This window comes from Camelus bactrianus, chromosome X (genome assembly GCF_048773025.1).
Source record: "Camelus bactrianus isolate YW-2024 breed Bactrian camel chromosome X, ASM4877302v1, whole genome shotgun sequence".
Taxonomy (NCBI): Eukaryota; Metazoa; Chordata; class Mammalia; order Artiodactyla; family Camelidae; genus Camelus; species Camelus bactrianus.
Window position 1 is genome coordinate 67,362,110 of NC_133575.1, and position 24,273 is coordinate 67,386,382.

Here is a 24,273-nt window from a genome sequence, read left to right on the forward strand (position 1 = left end):
GTCAAAGTCTCACTAAGGCTCTAAAGAAAAATGAGCACCTGTTTGAAAAATCTTTCTACAGTGTGCTCCCAGGGGATGGAGGTATAGAACACCACAATTTACAACCAGAGGACTATGTTTATTGGAAAAGACATCTTTTAAAGGACTCCTTACAGCCCAGATGGAAGGGACCCTATCAAGTACTTTTAACCAACCCCTGTGCTGCTAAACTTAAAAGCACTGATTCTTGGATTCATGCTTCACATTTAACAAAGGCTTCTCCACTTGAGTGGACCTCTAAAACCATTGTAGACCTAAAGCTGAAATTGACCTGGAAGTGATGCAGATGACACCTGATACAGATGGCTCTCCCAAGACTCTGGACCAGGCCAGTACTCTCCATGAACCCCATAAATGAAATTTTTCTCATTACTCTTATTCTAATTGTTGCCATCATAGTGTCACTATATCTCTGTAACTATGTAATAATTGATGATGCATCAATTTAATCACTCTCCTTATACTCCTTATTATAGACACATTTTCAAGGAGTGAAAATTTTCATGAATGGGTTTATGCCTGGAATGACAGTTCAGAGGAAGTGACCCTGGCCCTTTTGTCCTTTGATTTTGACTATGAAGGACTGGAGAACCAAACTTTTGGGACTCCTCTTTATGGCTACTGGTTTATTAATGCTCTTTGCCCTACTACGTACAGTGGGCATCTTCCATTGATGGTAATTCGATGAAAACCATAGATTTTGCCTGAACTCTGCTGGGAATAAGCCTCTGGCTCCAGTTCTTGGCCATCTAATTAATCTATTCAGCTTGGGATGATTCTTTCACTAACCAAGGCCAGTGAGCCACACTTACTCTTCTTTATATTAAAATGTCTGCCTTTTCTCGGGATAGTTCTTTCACTAGAGTTATTATTATCTCTCTTAATATTCATCCAGATCTCTTATGCCTGGGAAAATAATGCCTTAGCCCACATTTCCCAAAGTCTAGCCACTAGAGGAAATCTAACAGACTGTTGGATATACCATCAGTGCCCCAGAACACTCACTGAATACCAGGATCCCCTTGCCTTGGCTATCTCCAAACTTACTGGTATCCCTCCACCATGTCTTGTTCATAATTCATCTATTCTCCCAGCATACTGTGTCTGTCTACTCAAATCCACAGCTCCCTTCCCTTGTTTGGTCAATAGAACTAGACAAAACTCCCAACAGTTCCTTAGAAACATTTGTTCCAAGGGAACCCTGCAGTTACCTGGAAACATCAGATCCAGCAAACATCAGATCCAGCTTCCAAACACCCACATTTACCTCACTGTGCAACAACAAAACATATTATCATAACCTCCATGTTGTTTTCAGAATTAATATAATGTTCTTAAAACAGCTAGCACAGTGCCTGACATGTGCTCAGTAAATGCCTGATGTGTAAATATTCTCCTGCCAAAAAGAAAATACAGGAAAAAATATATGAAACATTTTAGTTAATAATTTACCAAAGTTGAATAATGCTACTTGTGTACAAAACATCTGTGAATCAAAACTTACTGCTATATCATCATATGCTACTGATTTAATAGTTTTAGTTCTAACATACCACTGTGGGAAGATTACTCTTAAATAATGATAGAATCATTTTTGATCAACTTGAAACCAATCTTCCAAATCATCCCATAAAGATACACACATATTCATGCATAGATTTCTTACTTCAAGAATCACAAATTGAGTGAAGCGAAAGGTATCTTTGTATATTTTTACTATAACACACTTTATCAATTTCACTTACAGTCTTTCAGTTAGGCATTTCCAAAAATAAGAGTCTTTTTGTTTCGCTTTCCACATAGCAGGTTTAATCTGTATCCTGAGTTTTAAACTACAAAATATTTTCAAAGGTTTATTCATAGTCTTGGCCATTTCCCCAGCAGACATCTTTATTTTTTTAATCTTTTAGATTGAATTCTACAGTCAACACACTGATTAGACAAAATCTGATAGCACCTACAATATTCATTTTAAATGATTTTCTTTGATATTTCTGGCTCTTTAATTTAATGCAATACTCCTGTTGCTTTTACCCTAATAGGATAGTCCTTTGAAACATACACACCTAACCACTGTCACTGCTTCAGGGGAGATTTAAGAAAGGGTGATTCTGTTTCAAATTGATGTGAAAGAATTATCTTTTAAAGAGAGTCTCAGAATGGGCAAAAGTGTACACCTCCAAGCTATTCTGTTAGTTGGGTATTTGAAAACAATTATAAGGCTCAGCTATAAAATAAATTAGCTGATAAAACATATCCATGTTCAAATCAAAGCATAAAAACGGAGTCCAAATTTAAATATGGATGATCTTTGAGATATTTACCATTTGGGGTTACCTGTGCTTTTGAACATCAACTCATCTTTACCAGTACTCAATGTCACATCTTCCTTTTTCCCTTACACCTTACCACACACAGACTTCTATCTATAAACACTGTCTTATTTATTAAGTATTTGTTCAATCCCTCTATCACACTGTATGCTCCCAGAGGAAAACAATCATATCTTATGACTCTTTATAACCCCACTATCTAGCATATTATCTAGAACATAATTGATCCAGGAAAAACATCTGTGGAATGGAATGACTGAATTTGTAATTTGAATGAATTAAATGTAAAAATAAATTCAGTAAGTAACTGCCATAGGTTTTCCTTAGTTTTTATTAATTTTCTTACTTGAAACATTTAAAATCAACTTTGAACCCTAATTTTATAAAGAATTTCCAGTAGTCATTTTATCATTTCTGACTCAATTTTAAAATCTGACAGCCAACAGAAATTCAGCTCTTTCAAAATCATTTCAAAAATACATAGCTTACTGCTTCATAAGATGTTTTTCAAAAAAAAGTATCTATAAATTCTTAATATTCTATATCTTGCATGGAAATTATTTCAAAAGTTCATTTTTTTTCAGTTAGATTTCTAACCCTAAATTTTGTCTGCAGATTAGTATAAACTTAACTTTGCATACCACATTCTGAAGCCATTTGTCTAAACTGGGCCCCATAAGCCAATTTTTTTTACACATTTAAATGATTGTTTAAAAAAATATGCAACAGAGGTTATAAAAAGGCAAACAAACTCTAAAATAATTTATCTGGGTCTTAACAGAAAAAGTTTACCACCCCTTGGTCTAAACTATATAATTTTTTAATAATTATAAGCATAAATTTTTAAAATGCAAAAAAGAGTCCAAGTTGGTTCAGCAATGAAAAAACAAACTAAAGTTATCTACTCTGTGGGATTATAATTGCCACAGTACACACAGAATATTGGTTCACCCAGATTATATTCATAATTTTGTAACACTCAACCTGTATTTTCCATTTACTTTTACTCCAACATCCGTTGCACCCTTACAAAAATTTTTAAAAGGCCAGCAAAATGGATTTTCCATGTTTCTTGAAACCAGTAACTTAATTGGCAGAAACCTATAATAATCACCTCCCTGAAGGAAGAAGAGTACATTAGATTTTAGAAGCTGTTAATCCCAACAATAGACTAATAGGTAAGAATATTTACTTTTTGGAACTGGTGTAATTCAACCAAATTGTTTTCAATATTTCACTTATACCATACTAAGTGTTACAGGGATTTAAAACAAGGAAAGTCAAGTACATAGCTTTTTAGAACACAGAATCTAAAAATGTAAAAACTGAAATAATGATGACATTTCTGTTAAAAAGAAATAATGACTCTAAAGTTACTAAATTTATTCAATTGGGATGAGTCTCCAAAACAATACCCTAATTCAAAATCACTATCTTCAGAAATGTTATTTCTAGAAAAAGAGCCATGTCATAGCCCTCTTAATAATCTCTCTGCAAGATACAGCCTGATAGCTTAAATAAAAGGGCTGAAGTCTGCCCTATGTTATCTAGCCAAGCCAATGTTTCCCAGGGATTGCTTACATGTATCTGTTAAAATTGGTCACATTAGCTATTAATCATCTTGCTATTCAGATTCTGAATAATCTAATTTCAAAAATTTACTATTATTGCTACAATAGCAATTTTTGTTCTCTGCCATACTTTAGCATACACCTCAGCAAGTTGGAGGTGAAATATACAAACACACACACACACAATCATCATTAGCAATGAAGGGTAACTTGCTAACCCAGAAAACTAACCTCTAGACTCTTCATTATTTCAACCTCAAGAACTAAGAGACCCAAATTCAAAGGCAATTCATTAATAAAAATAAGTTTCTTTTTCCCATGTTTGTAGGAGAGCACTAAATAAAAGCAAAAGAGACATACATCCAAACATAATAATCCTCTCCAACTGCCATAATCCAATGCCAGGAGTAAGGAGAGGTACATTAAGACAAAAATAAGATGTAAATTGAATTGCCATACATACTGAGGCTCCACTATTAACAGTTGACTTAAATAGGAGGAAATCTGTTAACAGTTTTTAAAGCCATCAATATTGAAAAAAAAAAAAAAAAAAGCAAGGAGTGGAAAGGAGCTATCAATGAACCTATGAGCAATTTCACAGGAGTATGGAATTAAAACATTAATACCTCAGAAAATTTTTAATTTTAAAAAGCTTTCTATCAGCTTAAATTTGTTGGTCTTTGTGACATAATATACTGCCCTTTCAAACATTTATTTGGGACTATGGAAGAATGGATGGATATACAGTTAATTGATTTCCAGTTATCAAAGGTAGAAACCTGGAACAATAACCAAATGAATCCTATCTACTAACACAAAAACTTACACATAAGTAGACATTTAACAATCATTTGCTGAGTGAATGCATACAAAATAATATTTAGAACCAATTAAAACCAATCTAAGTATCATCACACTTTAAAAAGAACTGGTAGTTGTGCAAATGACAGGTTACTATGAGTTGAACTAAGCATATCAATAATATATATACATTAGAAAATATTTGTGGAACATTTTAAAACTGTGGCCCAATGAAAGAAAAGCTGCTTCCCTGGTTACTGTTCAGACAGGAATTTGTTTACTCTGCTTGAAATCAGAGCTAATGACTTTAATGATTCTGAATAGCTCCAAAGTGTTCCCCATGCCAAGGCACTGGCCATCTGGCCAGTCTCACATGCTTTGGAAATTTTACTTTCAGAGGATACATGTATTATGTGTAGTACAGATGAATGCACATATATACATGATGTGTACATACATGGCATTCTTTAGTAGTAATTCTCACTGTAGTAACCTCTTAGAGATGTGAGGTCCATGTAATTTCATTAAAATACAACCTTTGAGCGGGGAGGGTATAGCTCAAGTGGTAGAGCACATGCTTAGCATGCATGAGTTCCTGGGTTCAATCACCAGTACTTCTAAAAATAAATTAAAAAAAAATACCTTTGGGAATGTGAAATAAGTTTAAAATGTCCATTGAGTTATTTATCAGGGTAAAAGAAATACTTTGTCTAGGACAACTCAATCTTAGAGTTATTTTGTTGAAAACAACAAGAACTTTATTATCCTTGTCAAATATTATATGCAAAGAACAAATATTTTACTTACTTCTCAAAATCATCATAAACACATTAATTTTCATTTTATATATGAACACCTTTATTTTGTTTCTTTACTTTTCTCAGAAATTAGTTGACCCTATTTGTGTGGATCTATTTTGTATTCCCTATTCTGTTTCACTGATCTATGTGTCTTTTCTTCCAATACCACAGTGTCTTAATTACTTGCAGTAACATAATAAACCTTAATATCCCATATAGAGTGATTTCTTGCATTTCAGTCCTCTTTTCCAAAATTATTTGATATTCTAGTCCTATACTTTTAGATATGAATTTTAGAATAAACTTGTCTATGTCTATAAAAAACCTTGTTGGATTTTATTGACCTCTGAGTAAATATAGTTATTGAATCAGCTGATCTCATTTACTCATCTGATATGGTTGTCAACAACTTGTCTGTATCTTCTCCTTATCTTCAATGTCCTTATAAAAGAGACAACAATGTATAGAGGGAAAAACATGAACTTAAAAACTTAAAATGATCTAGGTTCAAATTCCAGCTGTGCCTCCCACTGATATGTATGTCTCTTTCTCATCTGTCAAAAAGATACACTTTTTCTTATCAAACTGTTTTGAACAGTGAATAAAACTGAAGAGATAATACATGTTCAATAAATGTCTTATCTTTCTCTCTTAAATTTAGAGATACATTTAAGATGGAAAGGATTCCAATGTCTTTTGGGTAAAAAATTTACATTGGGTGTTAAAATTACTATGTTTCCTCTTAAGGTCTGTCCCCATCCCCTTTACAGGAGTGGCAGACAGGTCCTGTAGTGAGACTAATTATTTGTGGCCTTTGAAATTTTTGTTAGAGGTGTGATGGGATATTTTATTCACAACGGAGTCACCATCTCCTAGCTAGTAATAAGGTATGCAGATCATATAACTTCTAAATTATAAGGCTAAACTATATCAAAATCAGGACATTTTTGTTTCTCTTACGAAAAAGCAAATTTCTCAAAACTACACAGCAAGAGCACACAAGACAACTCAAACAATTCCTTTGCCAGTCATATCTTAGAACAACAGAATAAAACATATAGAAAACCATTACAACTCATAGAAAATTTATTTTAGAGCTGACTGCTAGCTTAGAAACTGATATGCTTTTTTCTTGTTGGATAATGAAAACCATATGACGATTTCTCTTTTTACGGTGGCCTAGAGCTGTACATCATACTAATCTGGAGAATGATGCCCAGGCACCCACCAGATTAGTTAAATATGAATCTCTGTGAGTGAAGCACGAGCGTGGAAATTTTTTTTAACTCCCAGGTATATCTGATCTATAGTCCGAAGTGAGAACAACCAGTCCAAGGAAATCCAAGGCCAAATCTGCAATTCAATTATATTTTAAATGTGCAGTAGATACTTAGAGCCTGCTTACCTGTGTTCTATGTTCCATTTCACCCTCCAACCCCATCCTCCATCCTTTCCATATACCTTCTAGTTTATGTTTTTCCTTATCCTGAATACCAAAATAATTTTTATTGGATTTTATTTCCTATAAACTATCTCCAATATTTTGTGAAATGAAGCAAGAAATAAGTAAAACACACTCTCTCCCTCTCAATCTCTCTCTCTCTCTCTCTCTCTCTCACACACACACACACACACACACACACACACACAAACACCACACTTACACAGCAGGACCTACTTCTAATGTACAGATACAGGTTAAAATCTAGCAGCAAAATCAGTTACACAGAATGCCTCCAGGGCAATTCATAAAACATCACTATTATCTACAAAAGCCAGATTAAGCTTAGCTCTAAATCTCTCTCCCATCCAACTCCCTTCCCACCTAAAAACAAACAAAAAGAAAACAAAATAACAAAAAAAACCCGACTAACATCAAGAACAGTAAATAATCTTTGGAAAGAACATAAATGTGTAAACATTATATAGCAAATTCTAACAAAGTACTAAAAGATAAGACCTCAAGATTCCAAGTGCTTACCAGATCTTCACAACTGCTGCTAGAGACAATGACAGCATCCACCAAAAGGTAAATTACAGGAAGAGAGAAAATCTTATATTTCCCCCTCAAAATTACAGATAAGAGAAGCTATGAGAGGGGTGGTACTGAAACAACCATATGGCCTAAGAAACAAACAGCACCAAGTCAGGCCTTATTATGAATGGTGAGGTAATGATTAGCCCTCTTGATGAAATAATCAAGGTAGGAAATACAGAGGCCCTGCCCTCAAGGAACTGACCTGAATATTTCCAGATCAGACTGGTTTAAAGGAATAAAGTCTTGGAGAAACTGGGAAGGCACCAGTGATGGGGAGGGGTCAGAGCCCTACTGACCACTCCCCCATTTCTATTCTAAATGAACTTGGTGAAAGCATATAAGAAATACAAATGTCCCTGTTCTCTTTTCCACATTCCAGAAAGAAGCACCAGTCACTATTTTCAGCACAGCCCTCTGCACCGAGGGTTGCTATTTAAGATGAATATTGATAAAGCAAAAATTACAGGCCTAAGGACCATTTTTAAAGCACTGGAAAATTTCTTAGCCAGTAATAAGTGCATTCACTTTTGGTAGTAAAGATTTTAAGCAAGCTAAGCATAACCAGAAATCTTTAGCATGGTTTGCTCTTGTTCAAGACAATATGAGAGAGAGGGAGGTTCATTTTAGCTTTTTATCTCCCTATGCTGCAAGTATCAGTTTATCTTTATATTAGTCCAGTGGCTAGCACAGACACTTTTATTGGCAGGCAGGCATTAAATATCTGTTATATTGAATTAAGTCCTACCACAACACTCCTAATCTCTCTTACTCCCCAATCTGTTGCCAAATTCTATTTTAACTCTTCAAGGTCTCTCCTATCAATCCTCTCCTTTCTACCTCTTCTGTCCTAGTCTAAAAAAAAAAACTACTACTTCCACTGATTAATATTTCCCACCTTTAGTCTCTCCCCCGACTCCAATCCATCCTATACACTGTCATCCATTACTTTTCAAAGCACAGATCTGATCATGTTATTCACGAACTCAAAAACCTTCAGTATCTCTCATTTACAGAACAACACTGAAAACCCTTACACTGGTTTTTAAAGCCCCATACAATGTGGGCCTTGCCTATCTTTCGATGAGTACCTCATCTCACACTATATCCCCATTCTCACCTCAGACTTAAATCCAAGCAATATCAGATTCCTCCTTCCTCCAAGAACACCTCCATACCTTTAATATTGTCCCGGTTCACCAGAAATATGCTCCTTTCATCTATCTCTCTAATGCTCTGCTCAAATTGCACCTCTTTGACAAGGCCTTATTAGATCCATCCCTAAATCATCACCACAACCAACATCATTATTGATGGTCCTGTGACTTGTATAACAGCAGTTTCTGCATTTATCTATCTTGCTTACCTGAATGTAAACCCATCAGGGTGGAGTGGGACCCAGAATGTTGTATCTTTTGGCATTCCACATTACAGTAGTATGTACTGCACTGCCTTATACCCAATAAACACCTGATGAACTGAACCAGTTCCTACCACGACAAAAGTTCAGAACAGGAGAAAAAACAAATAAATGTCAATGAAACACCTCACTAACAAGTTATTACAAATTAAGTTAGTAAATTGTCTCTCCTTTCCCCCAAAGTGTTCCTAAATATGACCTCATATTTTATCCTTAATTACTCTGTGATTACAAATGTGATTACTATACTTAGATGAAACGATCAGATCTAAGGAGGTCTTAAGAAAAACTGTTCATAATAGGGACATCTAGATCTATGACCATGGCCATCTAAATCCCAAGATTTTAATATAGTTGACAGTAACTCAGAGTTTAGGGGCAGGGAAAGGGGCATGATGATGACTGTGGAAAAAGAATAGGAACTGGAGACCTACTATGTGCAAAGCATCTTGCCAAGTGAATTAAACCCAGTACAGCATTTATTTTTTACATATCAACCCTTGAAGAAGTTTTTCCTCCTATTTACAGATGAAGAAATTGAGGCTCAGAGAGATTAGATAACTTGGATCACACAGCTTGTATGAGCTGGAGGTGAGATTGGAACCCAGATTAAATCAGCCTCTAAAGCCCATGTTCTTTCCTCTACTACTACAGAGTCTCATGAAATTAATTAAAACTAGCAGTTTTTCCCAATCTGCCATATATTTGCCAGGCTGGTTAAATTTCTAGAGTTTGTGGCTTTAACCCCAAATTGTTTTTAGCAGTGAACTGTATTACTTTCAAAACGAATTTCCTCGAATAAAGGGAGTAGTGCTAAAGAGAAATATAAAAGTACTAATTATAATTTAATATAATAAATGATATAATATGCAATTTGAAAACTATAATAAATTTCACCAGAAAGCAAGCACTCTTTCAACAAAACACAAAGTGCACAAACTGTAATACACATGGCACTATCTCATGAAAAGTCCACTTTACTAAAACAGCCTATTCTTAATGACTCTTGCCTAGGAATGGCCAATACTCATCACATCTTAAGTAACACCTCTTCCCTGTTCCTGACAGAATCCAGGCAACAGTGAAAATTATGGCTGCCTGAGGGGTGATGCCCTTTTAAGTCGCTATTCCCACTAGAACTAATTGAGACAGTCCCTGCAAGAGCTCTCACAACCAAAACTTGCTTATCTTTTTTCCCCTCTCCCAAGAACCCTCTTCCCAGAAGCCAATGGAGCCTGTATTTCCCTTTTTCAGGCCCATTCTTCACCTCGCACTGGAACCAAACTAATTCTTGTTTGAAACCTCTGACATTTTCCCATAGGACATTTTTACAAACAATAGTTAGGTTTTTCATCATTATACCTTACTATTGTTTACTGGTCTAAAAATGTAACTATCCTTAATAATTTTTTCCTGTGCAAAAACATGTTAAGAGTCTAAACAACCAATTCTCACACTTCTGAATGCTAAGTCAAAGGGTAACAACTGCCCATGAAACAAGACAGGTAAAAAGATATTGAAAAAGACTCCACAATATATGATAGTGTATATAATCTTTAATTTTACCAGGATTCAACACACACAGAAATGGACAGAAATTATTTCCCTTGACATTAAAGTTAACATATTCTTACTTACATTTTCTTTAAGTATTCAAACATTTCGAAAAAGCATATTCTACAATGAAAGCACCCTTAGTCCTAAAAACTATCATGATTGAGGGCTGCAAAGCTCATGCTCAAAGGTTAACATTTCTAAAGCCAACATCAACAAACACGTAATTAAAATAAATATAAATTCTGGGAAGTAAAATTGTTTCCTTCTTATCAAAAGAATATCATTATAAACAAACATCAACAACAACAACAACAACAACAAAAAAAAAAACCTCTTCTAAGTACTAAGAAGGTCTAAGCAGGTTCAGACGTAGCATTTAGTTTTCACCTAGAATATTTTTAATTAAATCACTTGCAGGTTTGCAAGTGACTAACCAATCATAACTATTTTAGAAAAAGAAGGCAGAAATACTATCTTTACCACATTACCTTCACCTTTCGTTTTACTTCATAGGGATTAACAATTTCCACTCCAGTATTTTTCCAAATTGCTGAGGTAGAGAGACCCATTGTTAAATCTCTATAATACCTAAAACATACTGTAAACAATAAAAAAAACCATATGCGGTAATTACAATTTAAAACATTTCTATATTCAAAGTTAACAAAAACAATAAATAGTAGGCATGCGAACGGCTCCCCCCTCCCATCCCAACCTTACATACAAGCATTTGACTCTTTTTATAAACTAGATGCCTGGAACTAGAAGTCAACAGATTGTGTATATGAACAAAACAAAATTCCTCTTCCCTTCAACAGTCTTCTAGAAAATTCTTGCAAGTAAGAAACATTCCTACATTCCAAGAAGAAATAAACCCCTCTTCATTTATCTTGTTCTTAAGGGATGCAGAATATTAAAATGTATTTTGGAATTCCTTAGTTAACTAGTTACATACTTCCTTTTAGCAGAGAGGGGTTCAACTTTAGACTTCTTCCATATTTCCACTACATTTCTTGTTAAATGTTCTGGCACGTAATTTTAACCCCAGTGTAGTTGGATATTTGAAAAGAAAAAAGAACTTAGACAACAGTCCAAAGTGTATTTTTAAGGATGAAGCAAGTACTTAAAGACAAATTTGAACCGAGAGATGTGGAGGATTGCGAGTCCTACCTCAAAATATTCCACTGTGAATCAAGCTGGCATTCAACATCTTTAGGAGATCTATGATGGCCTCTACTGTACTACTAGGCTGTCAATTGATTAGGTTATCAGAAAAGGATCCAATCTTCTATCCCAAAGGCTCTTTTTGTGTTTAAATGCTGCCTGCTTTTAATAATAATAACAACAAACCAACAATAATAAAAACAAAGTACCTGTCCACATCTAAGTTCTCACTGCACAGCTGACCAAAGCCAAACCAGAACAGTTTCAGAAGTAAAAAGAGTGGGAAGAGAGGCGAACCAAAATATCTTGGTTAAACCTCACTGTCTTACCAACGATTTTTCTTATAAAGGCTGAGGTTTACTTTGCGTCTGCTTTTACTGACCAACGGGGCGGGTACAGCAGTTGGGCAAGGGAAAAGGGGCGGGAGGAAGAGGGTGGTAGAATTCAGAGGACCGCAAAGGAGGCAGCAGAACATCACCTGAATGTAGATAAAGAAACCTGGCCTCCAGTTATCTCCGCTTGAGTTGTTACAAAGAACCACAAGCCACCAAGAAAAGAAAAAGCTAAACAACTAAGGAGCAATCATCCCTATGTGCAAATATCCCCAGAGTTCGCCACCTTGGTGTGTTTTTGTTGCGCTGGGCTCCTAAAGCACCCAGGGTTCAACAGAGAGCTGGAGTTAGCAGCTGTCCCCCAACGTGCTCCCAGCGAGCAAACTGGGCGCCAAAGAGAAAGTGGTACACGCGGAGCCCGGCGAGGCACCTGGTGCATCCCCCGGTTTCACTTCAGGTCGCAAAGTAAAGAAACTTAGTTACAACTCCGGCGTGGCCCGCGAGGCAGTCACTCCGCCCGAGGCCCGGGCTGCACTCACCCGCCTACTCCGGAGCGAAACTGCAGTTTGGGCAGAGCGTGCTCCGCCGCCCCGCAGCCTCAAGGGGGCTTGCCTGGGCACCACGCTTTCCAGCCCCACGCCCCTTCTCTCTCGGGCCCCGGCAACGGTCCTGAGAGGAGAGGGGTAGCTCCAGCCCCTCTTGGCCACCACACTAACCTCGCCGCTGCTTGCGCTGCCGCCGAACACCTCCATTTCTTGGTCCCCGGGCTCGTCTTGGGGAGCGAACGGTAGCATCCCCCCTTCAGGAGCACTCGAACAGGAGCTGCCAACCGCCCGCGCGGCCCCGCATCCCGTCTTTTGAGCTTGCCTGCCACTGCCGCCGCCGCCGAGATCCCCAGCCTCGCCTTCAGCGACAGCTGCCCTCGCCGAGGGGTCCTTCAGAGACTGGGAGCGAGGGGTCGCCGTCACCGCAGGCTGCTGCTCCCCATAGAGAAGACAACTCTGTGCTGCCTCTCCAAGAGCTGCCGCTCAGCTCGTGCTCACCACTGCTGCCGCCGCGACTGTCGCTTGGTGGTGACTCCCCCTCAACCCCGCTTCCTCGGGCCCCCTCCCAGCTCCCAGCTCTGTCAATATGGCGGCAGCGACGGCGTTACCTGTGCGGCGCCTGGAACCCCCCACGGCGGCGGCACAGCCGCGTCACCCGAACGTCAATGGAGATTCCCCAGCCTTGGGGTGGGAGGGGGGTGGGAAGGAGGGGTGGGGGTGGATGCTGGGGACCGCGTGGTGAGGAGTGGGAAGGAGGGGAGGGGGACGTGCTGGGCGGGGGAAGCAGGAGAGGAGTAGTAAAATCCTCTGCTAGTGCCTCGGTAAACCTGCCCGCTCCACAGAGCATGCGCGGCGCTGTTCACACATGCTCAGCAGGCCCTCTCAAGTCTATGGAGCTGCCTTGCCGGCGGGAGGATTCCCAAAAAGGATGAGGGAATCGCGGACCCTCCTGAGCTTTGGAGTCAGTGTCAGGGGAGGATTCCAGGAATATCTTCTTGCAGGGCTCACAAAAGCAGGTGCCCTGTACACCAAGCCACGCCCATTTTGGTACTAAGTGACAAATAGGGCGGCGGTTTCAGTCCATTATCCATTAGCCTCTTAGAAGCTGGAGGCAGGAAGAAAATCCGTTTAAAATAAATTAGTACAGCTGTGCTCCCTAACTCCCTGCCCAGCCCCCACCCCCGCTTGTCCCTCTCACGGTATTTATACTGGTTGTCTTCATACTATTGAAGACATACAGTGTTTCCAGTGTTCACATACACACACATACGCCACTTATTGGACTGTACGTACGGCAGTGGAGGCAGAATGTACCAACTAATCTCACTTCCACCCCACTTTGAGGATATTGTGATTGATTATCATTTTTATACCTTCTTCTAATCAAACCTTTACTGCTTTGCTACTCTAAGCCACACAAGGTACCAGGCACTAGCGATTTAACTGAAACAAATAAAATAATCTCATACACGGGAGATGATCAAGATCCTTCTCATGAAAATAATTCAGAAACTAAAGTAAAAAATGATTCCACATTTGACACTTAAAAGAACTTAAAAGAGCAATTTCAACAGCGACTAAGCCAACTCAGTACCTTGGAGAGGTTTCTAACGGTAAACATAAAACAGCACTCCCTCCCTCTACTACACCTAGGGCTGTGGTGCTGTGCTCAAGAAAAACATTGAACTGTGCCCTGCATTTATTTTACTATCTAGCGTCCAGCACTAGCAAAGTAAAGCGGACCACAAAGATTATCACTGAATTGCAGACAAAGATCACTAATAGAGCACTCCTACCTACTCTGCTTAAAATTCCAGTGAGAAAGTGTACTTTACGAATATGATTCTGTAAAAATGAAAGCTTTGAAAGTAGTGGGAACATGGGGCTAAAAAGAGTGAAAATATGTGAGTGTGTGCGCACAGGCACATAAACACCCATTTGGCTGAACCGACAGCGTTCTTAGGCCAACCCTTTTGAGCGTTGGATCTCATCCCTGATTGCCTACTCAAAGGCTTTGTTCTGCAATTCTCCCCCCACCCCCATCCCCTCTCACATCATCTATTTTCCTCCCTCTGACGTTTCCCATCAGCAAAAAACAAGCTGTTACAGACTTCAATTTGCTGGACCACTCATTAGCATTTAATGCATTTCATGACTCCCTCTTTCTTTAAACATTTTCTTCACTTGGCCTTCAGAACAAAACATTGTTCATTTTCCTCATATATCATCAGCTATTTCTTCTCAGCGTTCTTTGCTGGATCATCCCTCATCTTCCTAATCTCTAAAAGTTGGAACTTCAGGGCTCAGTCCTCAACCTCTACCTTCCCCAACATCCTAGGTATTCCCATATTCCATCCCATTCCACGGCTTTAAATCCCATCTATATGCTACGGACTCTCAAATTTTGTCTCCAACCACAAACTCTTTCTTGAAATCATGACTTGTATATGCAACTGCCTATTCTACTTGGATATCTAATAGGTACTTCAAACTTAACCGATTCAAACTGAATTCTTGATTTAACTCTACCAACCTACTCCTCACTTAATCTTCTCCAAAATAATTAATGACCTCCACCAACCACCTGGTTTATTGCTCAGAGTCTTCCTACCACCATCCATTCCAAAACACCATCCCCATGACTATCTATCCTCACCCTGCTTTTTCTTCATAACACCAATCAACATGTGGTATATGATATATTTGTGTATTTATTCCCTCCAGCACCTAGCTTAATGCCCAGAACATAAGAAGGCTCAGTAAATATTTTCTGAATGAATGAATTTGTCCTTTTCTCTTGTTTTACTCATTTGATAAATACACCACATCACATATATTAAGAAGCTTCCTCACTGTGAATGTATTACTTTGCTTCTGTATAAAATTTAACTTTCATATATGTTCATTCATTCAACATTCCCCTTAGCATATAAACATGCACACATTTCTCTCATTTAAAAAAAAATAATTAAAGCCCCTTCTTCAACTCAATGGTTTTAATAGACTCCTATTTTACAAAGCTTTCAGCTTAACAAGTCTTTTTTATTTCTATCTCAAATACTTTTAAATGTTTGCTTTATCCCAATGGCTATTGTCTCAGTTCACCTTATAAAATAGTTACTTGAACTAATAATAGTAATGATTCCTCTTGACTGGTCTTTCTGACTTTGAATTTATTTTCTCCCAATCTACCCTCCTCACTGGCAGCCCAGTAATCAAAATTCTTCAATAATTCTTCCATCATCTCCAGTAAAATATCCAAATTCCTTAGCTCTGAATGCAAATGTTTAAATTCTTTCACCATCTGGTCTCTGACTATCTTCCTAGTTTCATCTACCACTTCATATTCCAGTCAAATATATGCACATGTTGTTGTCTCTTCCCTATCCCAGTCTTCCTAGACAGCTATCTCTTAATAGTAGCCAATATTAATGACCACTATTTGCTGAGAGTCCACTATACTCCAGGCATATGTTCTTCATTAATTCATTTAGCTCTCATAACAACTTGTAAAAATTTGTATTACCTATATTTTACAGGTGAGGAACCTGAGCCTGAAAAACGTTCAGTGATTTCTCAAAGACCTCACAGATATTAAATGAAAAATTCAGAATTGTAACTAAGTCCACCTAATACCAAACTTTCTACCTGGCTCTGGTGCTCTGTGAAGCCTCTCTGATCTTAACTTCCCCTCTCTATACCCTCCTTCCATTCATCCCTGGGAAAAATTAGTCACCTATTCCTCCGTACTTCTATAATGTCTTTTCCATATACTAATTTCAGCACTTCTTTATCTTTCTTCACCAGGAAACTTTAAGCTTTTTGATGTTATTGAATTAGCTTATTAAGCTCTGCATTCACAGCATATGGCTGGTGCTCAATAAGTATGTTGGATGGACAAACAACATTACTCTAGCCAGACACTGTGTTAAAGCTGTGGTCTGATATAAAAATGTATGACAGTATTTAACTCTGTGGAATTTAATGCTTTTTTGTTCTGCATTGTCCCTGTATTAAAGACATATTATCTGATCTTAAGTTATTAGTAACCAGGGCCTATTAGATCTAATTTCTTCTAGCCCAAAAAGCCCTTGAATTGTTGGTGAAAAACATGATAACTTTATTTAAGCACAAAGGCAGGTAATAAGGAAGAGTTGAACTTCTAAATATTTTACAGAGCATACACAGCAAAGATTGTTGCTTTCCCTTCAGTCTGCAGGACATTTTTAGCCTCAAAATTTCTATATGACTATGTATCTCTAGATTTCCAATTATTTTAGCATAGCGTTAAAAATTTACACAATAGGGGGCGGGTATAGCTCAGTGGTAGAATACCTGCTTAGCATGCACAAAGCCCTGGGTTCAATCCCCAGTACCTCCATTAAAATAAATAAGTAAATAAACCTAATTATCTCCCCCCCCAAAAAAAACTAAAAATAAATAAATAATTTTTTAAAAAATTTACACAGTATTTGGTAATATTTTGGTGGTTCTGGAACTGGGATGTACTATAACTAGTTTCTAAATAATGTATTGTTCATAAAAGATGATAAGATGGGCTCTACCAAATTAGAGCATGTTTTCTGAGTATTTCCAGGACTAGGGAAAGGGTACACTTAAACCTCCACTCTGACTTCTTTATCCTGTGACAAATGGCATACACTGGATGACCAGGGTCAGGTGTGAAAGTGGGTGGTCATGCAGTTTAGCTGAAAAAAGTGAACTGACCCATATGGAGATAAAAAAACAACTCATCTTGGCCCCACTAAGGGGGTGTGAAATATGAACCAAGAGCCTTTGATCAGCAGATCACAGACCACCCACAGATCCTACACTGTGGTTCTGATATACAAAGTATTGCATATTTAGGTTATAATTATGGAAAGAGCTACATAGTCTCTCAGTATTCTCTGCCTATTTCCCTAAAGTTTATAATCCAAATAGCTGGAAAATGGTGACCCAACACAGAGCATAAAATCACTATTAGAAAAATACACAAATATCTTATTTTGGAGATATTCTGATTCAAAATATAAAAATGGGATCTGTGTACAGAAACAGGAAACTTTTAAATTTTAGCAAGTACTTATTATCTTTAAATCATTCCTTAGGAATGTCAGATAAATTTCATTCTCTAAAAATACTAAATAATTTTGGTTCCTCTATAAATAAATTTCAAAAGGGGAGCAATTCACACATACTTGTGAAATATAAGTTCATTATTGCCTTTTTGTTGAAATGAATGAGATTAAACAGTAAATAAATGATAAATATGATCATGGTTTGGCAGTAACTAAAGTTTATAGTACACAGAGGATGAGATCCTTTAATAGTACTAGAGAGGGGGAAGAGTAGTAACCATTGCTTATAGTCTAACTCCTAAGATTTTTTGAAAGATACTTACATTTTGTGATTTAGCTAGAACTCAAATTCATTAAATTTTAACAATGGCACATGTTACAAAGGATTTCTGCTAAGCAAAATATTAAAAAGTAAAAATTTATTTTCTTTTTATTTCTAAATCTCTTTCAATCTAGCCAACATATTTGTTATAATGATATTTTCTGGGGGAAAAAAAGACAAAAAACAGTTGATCTTACTAGTGGGTTTGTCAAAATGTTAGTATGATGGATCAACTAAATAGGACATAAATTACAAGGATAACATACATAAATTTAATAACTAGCCATAGTTGACAAAACAGATACATTTTTATAAGCCAAAGCAATAACACCAGATGTGAAGATAATCTGGCTGCCCACATCCTTCACAGCATTATTCAACAAAGTAGGGCCAACTAATTTGACTGGTTATTTGATGTCTCTTCCCTAACTCACAATTTTCCATTTGGGTCCCTTGGAAATCTTAGAACTTTTTTGAGAAGAGTTCCTTCTGAGATAAAGGTGGACCATTTTTTGATTAAGGACATGGGAGTAGTTATGTTACCCTACTCAGATTTCAAACATACTCATAGATCTGTAAAGCAATAAAAATCTACCAGTTTACCTAGTTTCAGACTGCCTTTTTGCATATAATTTGCAAAACTGTTGTCACCTACGATAAAACATGTAGTCAGAGTTCCCATGACTGAAGTAATGATAAAAAATTTCCCTGGGACCAACCATACCTATTCACTAGGTTCCCTTGGTATTTAAAGTTTCTAAATAGGAATTATGTTAAACAGAACCAGATAATTTCAAACTTATGTTCATGGTCTTATTAACATCTAAGTTGCTGGCAACTGTGCATCAGAGTCACCTGCAGGGCTTTGTCAAAACAGAGATTGCTGAGCCCCAATGTTTCTGATTCATTAAATCTGGGTTGGGGACTGAGTGTTTGCATTTCTACCACGTTCCCAGGTGATACTGATGCTGCTGGTCTTTGGACTACATTTTGAGGACCACTGTTTTAAGTTATAATTAGCCAAAGTAAGAGACATATTTTAGAGAGTAATTTTGTTCAGAAAGCCTCTATGACTCATTCAAATTTCAGATTTTTAAAACTCATATCAAAAATGAATAGAGAATTGGAAAGTAAATGTGAATTTAAACTGCAAAGGAATCTATCAAGGAAATTTTTTGTGAGGTGCAAGTTCCATTGAAGCACTTTAAGACTCCATTATATAAAAGCAGTTGATATACTAATAACAACTTACTATTGGTATAAATAGTTGAAGCTAATAAAAGTGTCCCTTTTTTCTGATGCCCTGTTTTAGGAGTTCAACTGGAAAAATAGGCAAATTTGGATGTGGCTACGGAAAAAAATTCTGATTCAGATTGGGCACAGATAGGGGCAGGTAACAGGCTTCTAGGTTACTTGGGGTCAACAAGTCAGAGACAAGCAAGTTGAAATTAGGAAGACAGGTAGACATTGATACAGGCAGAGGGTTCTTGTCCAGTGGATCAGGACAACTTCAGGTAGATGTGTAGTACCCTGGATAGCTCCCTGGGGGAAAATTTGCTTTGAGTTTAAGCCTGGCCTCACCTAAGTAACTCTTTTTTTTGTATTTAGAGCCCCACTCCTTGTTAGAATTCTGAATGTTCAAGGAGCTCACACATATATGCAAAGTTGAATCCTTGGGTACTAGGGTGTGGAGGATTATTTTGGTTTCCCAAGTAATATTCAGAACTCTTATCAGAGACATCTATAATCCCAAGTAGGCCTGTCAGTGTCCTGACATGTTTAGACAAAACAAGACTTTTAAAACCATTAATTGGTCTTCCATCCTAAAACTGAGAATTATTTTCATTATTTTCTTTTTGCATTTAGTGACTCAGAATTCATTTAGCTCCGAAATTATTTATTGAATTGAATAAACTAGACTTTAGTCTGGTTCCAAGAGGTTTTCAAAGTGAGTATTATACAAAATAATCTTGTAACTCCTTAGCATACTCTTAGAAAATACATCCTATATAACCATGAAAAGTACTTAAAGACAACACCGCTTCTACCTAACTTCTCTGCTTTCTACATCTTTTTAATATGATCTAGTATATTTAGGTGGAAATTTAACTAAAGCAATATTAAAACCTATTTTTAAAATAAAAATTGTATATGCTTAAGGTGTATAATATAATTATTTGATATACATAGTGAAAGGATTACTACAGTCAAGCTTATTAACATGCCTCTTCACAGTTGCCATTTTTGGTGTGTGATGAGAGCACCTGAAATCTATTCTCTTAGCAAATTTCCAGTGTTCAGTGCAGTATTATTAACCAGAGTCATAATGCTATAGATAATCTCTAGACTTATTCATCCTACATAACTACAACTTTGTACCCTTTGACCAATATCTCTCCATTTCCTTCACCTCCTTGCCCTTGGTAACTACCATTGTACTCTCAGCTCCTATGCATTAAACTTTTTAAGACTCTACATAGAAATGAGATCATACAGTACTTTTCTTTCTATGTCTAGCTTACTTCACTTGCCACAGTGTCCTCCAGATTCATCCAAGTTGTTACAAGTGTCAGGATTTCCTTCTTTTTATGATTGAATAATATTCCAAATATCACATTTTCTTCATCCACATATCCATCAATAGACATTTAGGTTCTTTCCATACCTTGGCTACTGTAAATAATTCTGCAATGAAAATAGGGGTGCAGATATTTCTTTGAAGTACTGATTTCATTTCCTTTGGGGATATACCCTGAAAAGGGATTATTGGATCATATGGTAGTTCTATTTTTAGTAAAATCTACCCTTAATTAGAGGTTCCACAGTGGCATTTCTTACCTTATCGGTTTTAATCCATTTAAAGAAAATAATTTAAGTTAAAGTCTTAATTAAGTTAATAGCTATTCAGAATGAATCTAATATCATACCCTAGAAGCCTTTTGTTGTTTATCAAATAACATTGAAATGAAAACAATCATTAAAAACATAAATACTATACCTTAACTCAGGGGAGATTCTGTTACCTTTTAAAAATAATAAAATATTAATACAGTAATACATCTTAGAGCTACAATAGATAACTAGGCCTATACACAAAGGAAGTATGACACCAAAGGAAACTCCTATATGATCTCTCCCTAAACATTCTTTTAAAAAATTGATTTTTAAAGAAGATATTGCCCAGAGTTTTACTCCAGCCTAGGATGTAGTAAAGATGGAAAGTATATCATTTCTACCTTAATAACAACCAAAAAGGCAAATAAATAACAAAATCATAACTTTTCTTGAACCCGTAAGAAAGCTGAGGTTACAGGGCAAACAGTAGCCTAAAATCCAAATATAAGCCTTCCAAAGAGAGATAAAATGCTAGCACTGGTTTACTCATAGCAGAACACAGAGGTAAAAGACATAGGGTGTCATAAAGCAGTAAGGAGAATTGAGTTAAAATTTAAATGATTTTTCTGAAGTCCAAATATGGAGTAGCATGAGATTATAAAACTTCTTGGAACTGCAAAGACTAGGGAAGGTGGCATCCACTCTCAGGCTGTTCTTCACAGACTTACATCTGGTGATTATGAGAAAGATGAGTGGCAGGGTGGAACACCAGGTAAAGCTTCTCTGAACATTTCAGGCCTAGAAGAGGGGGGAAGCCACGGCTGTGGGAAAGGCAAAAATTCTGCACAAATGCTACTGGGCGGTGGAGGAAGTGGGCAGCACACACTGTCGCCCCTCAGGAAATGTGTGAACAGCCACTGGTTCTGAGGAAGGGTAAAAGAAAAAAAAATCCCTCTACTCTTTAGGAGAGAGGCAGAAAGCTGTCCTAGACCCAGACAATTAGACGCTTCCTACCAACAAGAAGGGGCAGGAAACTCTTTCCTTCAAATGTCCATCAAAGATACAAGGCAAAATTTAGGTGCCATTCAGAGGAGAGGTAATATTGATGAGAAAACTCCAATCTGGTAGACCAGGGCCACAAGACCTGTCTAAGTCTGTGGTTACACCAGGAGAACAAGAAATCCCCTTGTCCAACCACCGTGCTAGAACATACCAAATAAAAAGCAACAGCAAATTAATTAAATATAGGTCATATTGTAAAATTAAAAACTATAAAACTTTAGAAGAAAACATAGAAAAAATTTTGTGACTTAGGGTCAAAGTCATAGGTGAAGAGTTATTAAATATGACACAAAAGCTATGATCCATAGAAGAACAAATTGATAAATGAGACCATCCAAATGAAAAACTTTTTTTTCTGCAAAAGATTCTGTTTAAAGTATGAAAACATAAACCACAAACTGGAGGAAATATTTGCAAATGTTATATCTGACAAAGACCTTGATCCAGAATATATAAAGAATTCTGTAAATCCCACAAGGGAAAAAAAAGCCAAATAATCCAATTTTAAGAATAGGAAAGATACTGGAACAAATACTTTACCAAACAGGACATATGTGCCAATAAGCACATGAAAAGATATTCAATACTAACAACATCAAATGCTGGCAAGGATGTAGAGCAACAGGAACTCTCATTCATTGCTGGTGGAAATGCAAAATGATACAGCCACTTTGGAATACAGTTTGTCATTTTAACCTAATATACTCTTAACACGTGATCCAGAAATTGTTCTCCTTGATATTTATTCACAGGAATTAAAAACTTATATCTACACAAAAACCTGCACATATATGTTTATAGCCATTTTTTAAATAATTGCCAAACCTTGGAAGCAACCAAAATGTCCTTCATTAGGTGAATGGATACATAAACTGTGGTATATCCAGATAATATATTATTCAGTGCTAAAATAAATAAGCTATCAAGCCATTAAAATATATGGAAGAATTTTAAATGCATATTACTAAGTGAAAGAAGTCAATCTGAAAATGTTATATACTGTATGATTCCAATTATATGACATGCTGGAAAAGGCAAATCTATGGAGACAGTAAAAAGAACAATAGTTATCAGAAGTTAGTGAGGAGGGAAGGATAAATAGGTGGAGCACAGAGGATTTTTAGGACAGTGAAACTTATTCTGTGTGATACCATAATAGTGGATGAAGGCCACTACATATTTGTCAAAGCCCTTAGAATGTACACCACCAAGAGTGAATCCTAATGTAAACTATGAACTTTCATGATAATGATGTTTCAATGTAGGTCCATCAATTATAACAAATGATCCAGCAATCCCACTTCTGGGGTGAGATGTTGATAGTGGGAGAGACTGTATATATATATATGTGTGTATATATATATATATATATATATATATATATATATATATATATGCAGGGGATATATAGAAAATCTCTGTATTTTCCTCTAACTTTTGCTGTGAACATAAAATTACTCTTTTAAAAGTCTATTTAAAAAATAAGATATTCAACAATGCTATGGTATGAATGTTTTTGTCCCCCCAAAATTAGATTAGTACTTAGAAATAAATTGATGGCATTAAATGCTTGTATTAAAAAAGAAGAAAGTTATCAAATTAATAACTTAAAGTTCTACCTTAAGCAAGTAGTAAAAGAAGAGAAAATTGAACTCAAAGCAAGCAGAAGGAAGGAAATAGCAAAAATAAGACTGAAAATCAAAAAAATTGAAAACAGAAAACAAAGAAAATCAATGAAAGCAAAATCTGATGCTTCTTGAGAAGATGAATCAAATTTATTAGTCACTATCTTCACCAATCAAGAAAAAGTGTAGTTCTCCATGTATAAGTCTTTCACTTCCTTGCTCAGATTTAGTCCTAAGTATTTTATTGTTTTGAATATGATTTTAAAAGGGATTGCTTCTTTACTTTCTTTTCCTGTTAATTCATTGTTAGTGTAAAGTAATGCAACTGATTTTTGTATGTTAATCTTGTATCCTGCTACCTTGCTGAATTCTAGCTCTAGTAGTTTTTGTGTGGAGCTTTTAGGGTTTTCTACACACAATATCATGTCATCTGCATATAGTAACAATTTTATCTCTTCTCTTCCAATTTGGATTCCTTTTCTTGCCTGACTGCTGTGGCTAGGACTTCCAAGACTATGTTGAATAGAAGTGGTAAAAGTGGGCATCCTTGTCTTGTTCCAGATTTTAGTGGGAAGGTTTTCAGTTTTTCACCATTGAGTATTGTGATGGCTGTGGGTTTGTCATAAATTGTTTTTATTATGTTAAGATATGTTCCCCTTATACTCACTTTGGTTAAGAGTTTTTATCATAAATGGGTGTTGAATTTTATCAAATGCTTCTTCTGCATCTACTGAGATGGTCATGTGGTTTT

The 24,273-nt window shown here is 36.5% G+C and overlaps 1 protein-coding gene across 7 annotated transcripts in view; it reads right to left on the minus strand.

The window, feature by feature from the left end:
- The window catches only part of RPS6KA6 (ribosomal protein S6 kinase A6), a 216,646-nt gene that overhangs the window by 108,951 nt on the left and 83,422 nt on the right, over positions 1-24,273 (minus strand). For 2 of the 7 annotated variants that reach the window (XM_074358875.1, XM_074358876.1), the window contains exon 1: positions 12,769-13,523. The exons of 1 other annotated variant lie outside the window; for it this stretch is intronic. In XM_074358875.1, coding sequence (XP_074214976.1) covers positions 12,769-12,846 — 78 coding nt within the window. In that variant the 5' untranslated portion in view covers positions 12,847-13,523. Of the gene's footprint in view, positions 1-11,044; positions 11,155-12,768; positions 13,529-24,273 lie in introns of those variants that run through there. 4 more of the 7 variants (XM_074358872.1, XM_074358874.1, XM_045512667.2 and 1 more) reach the window with 4 other exon arrangements.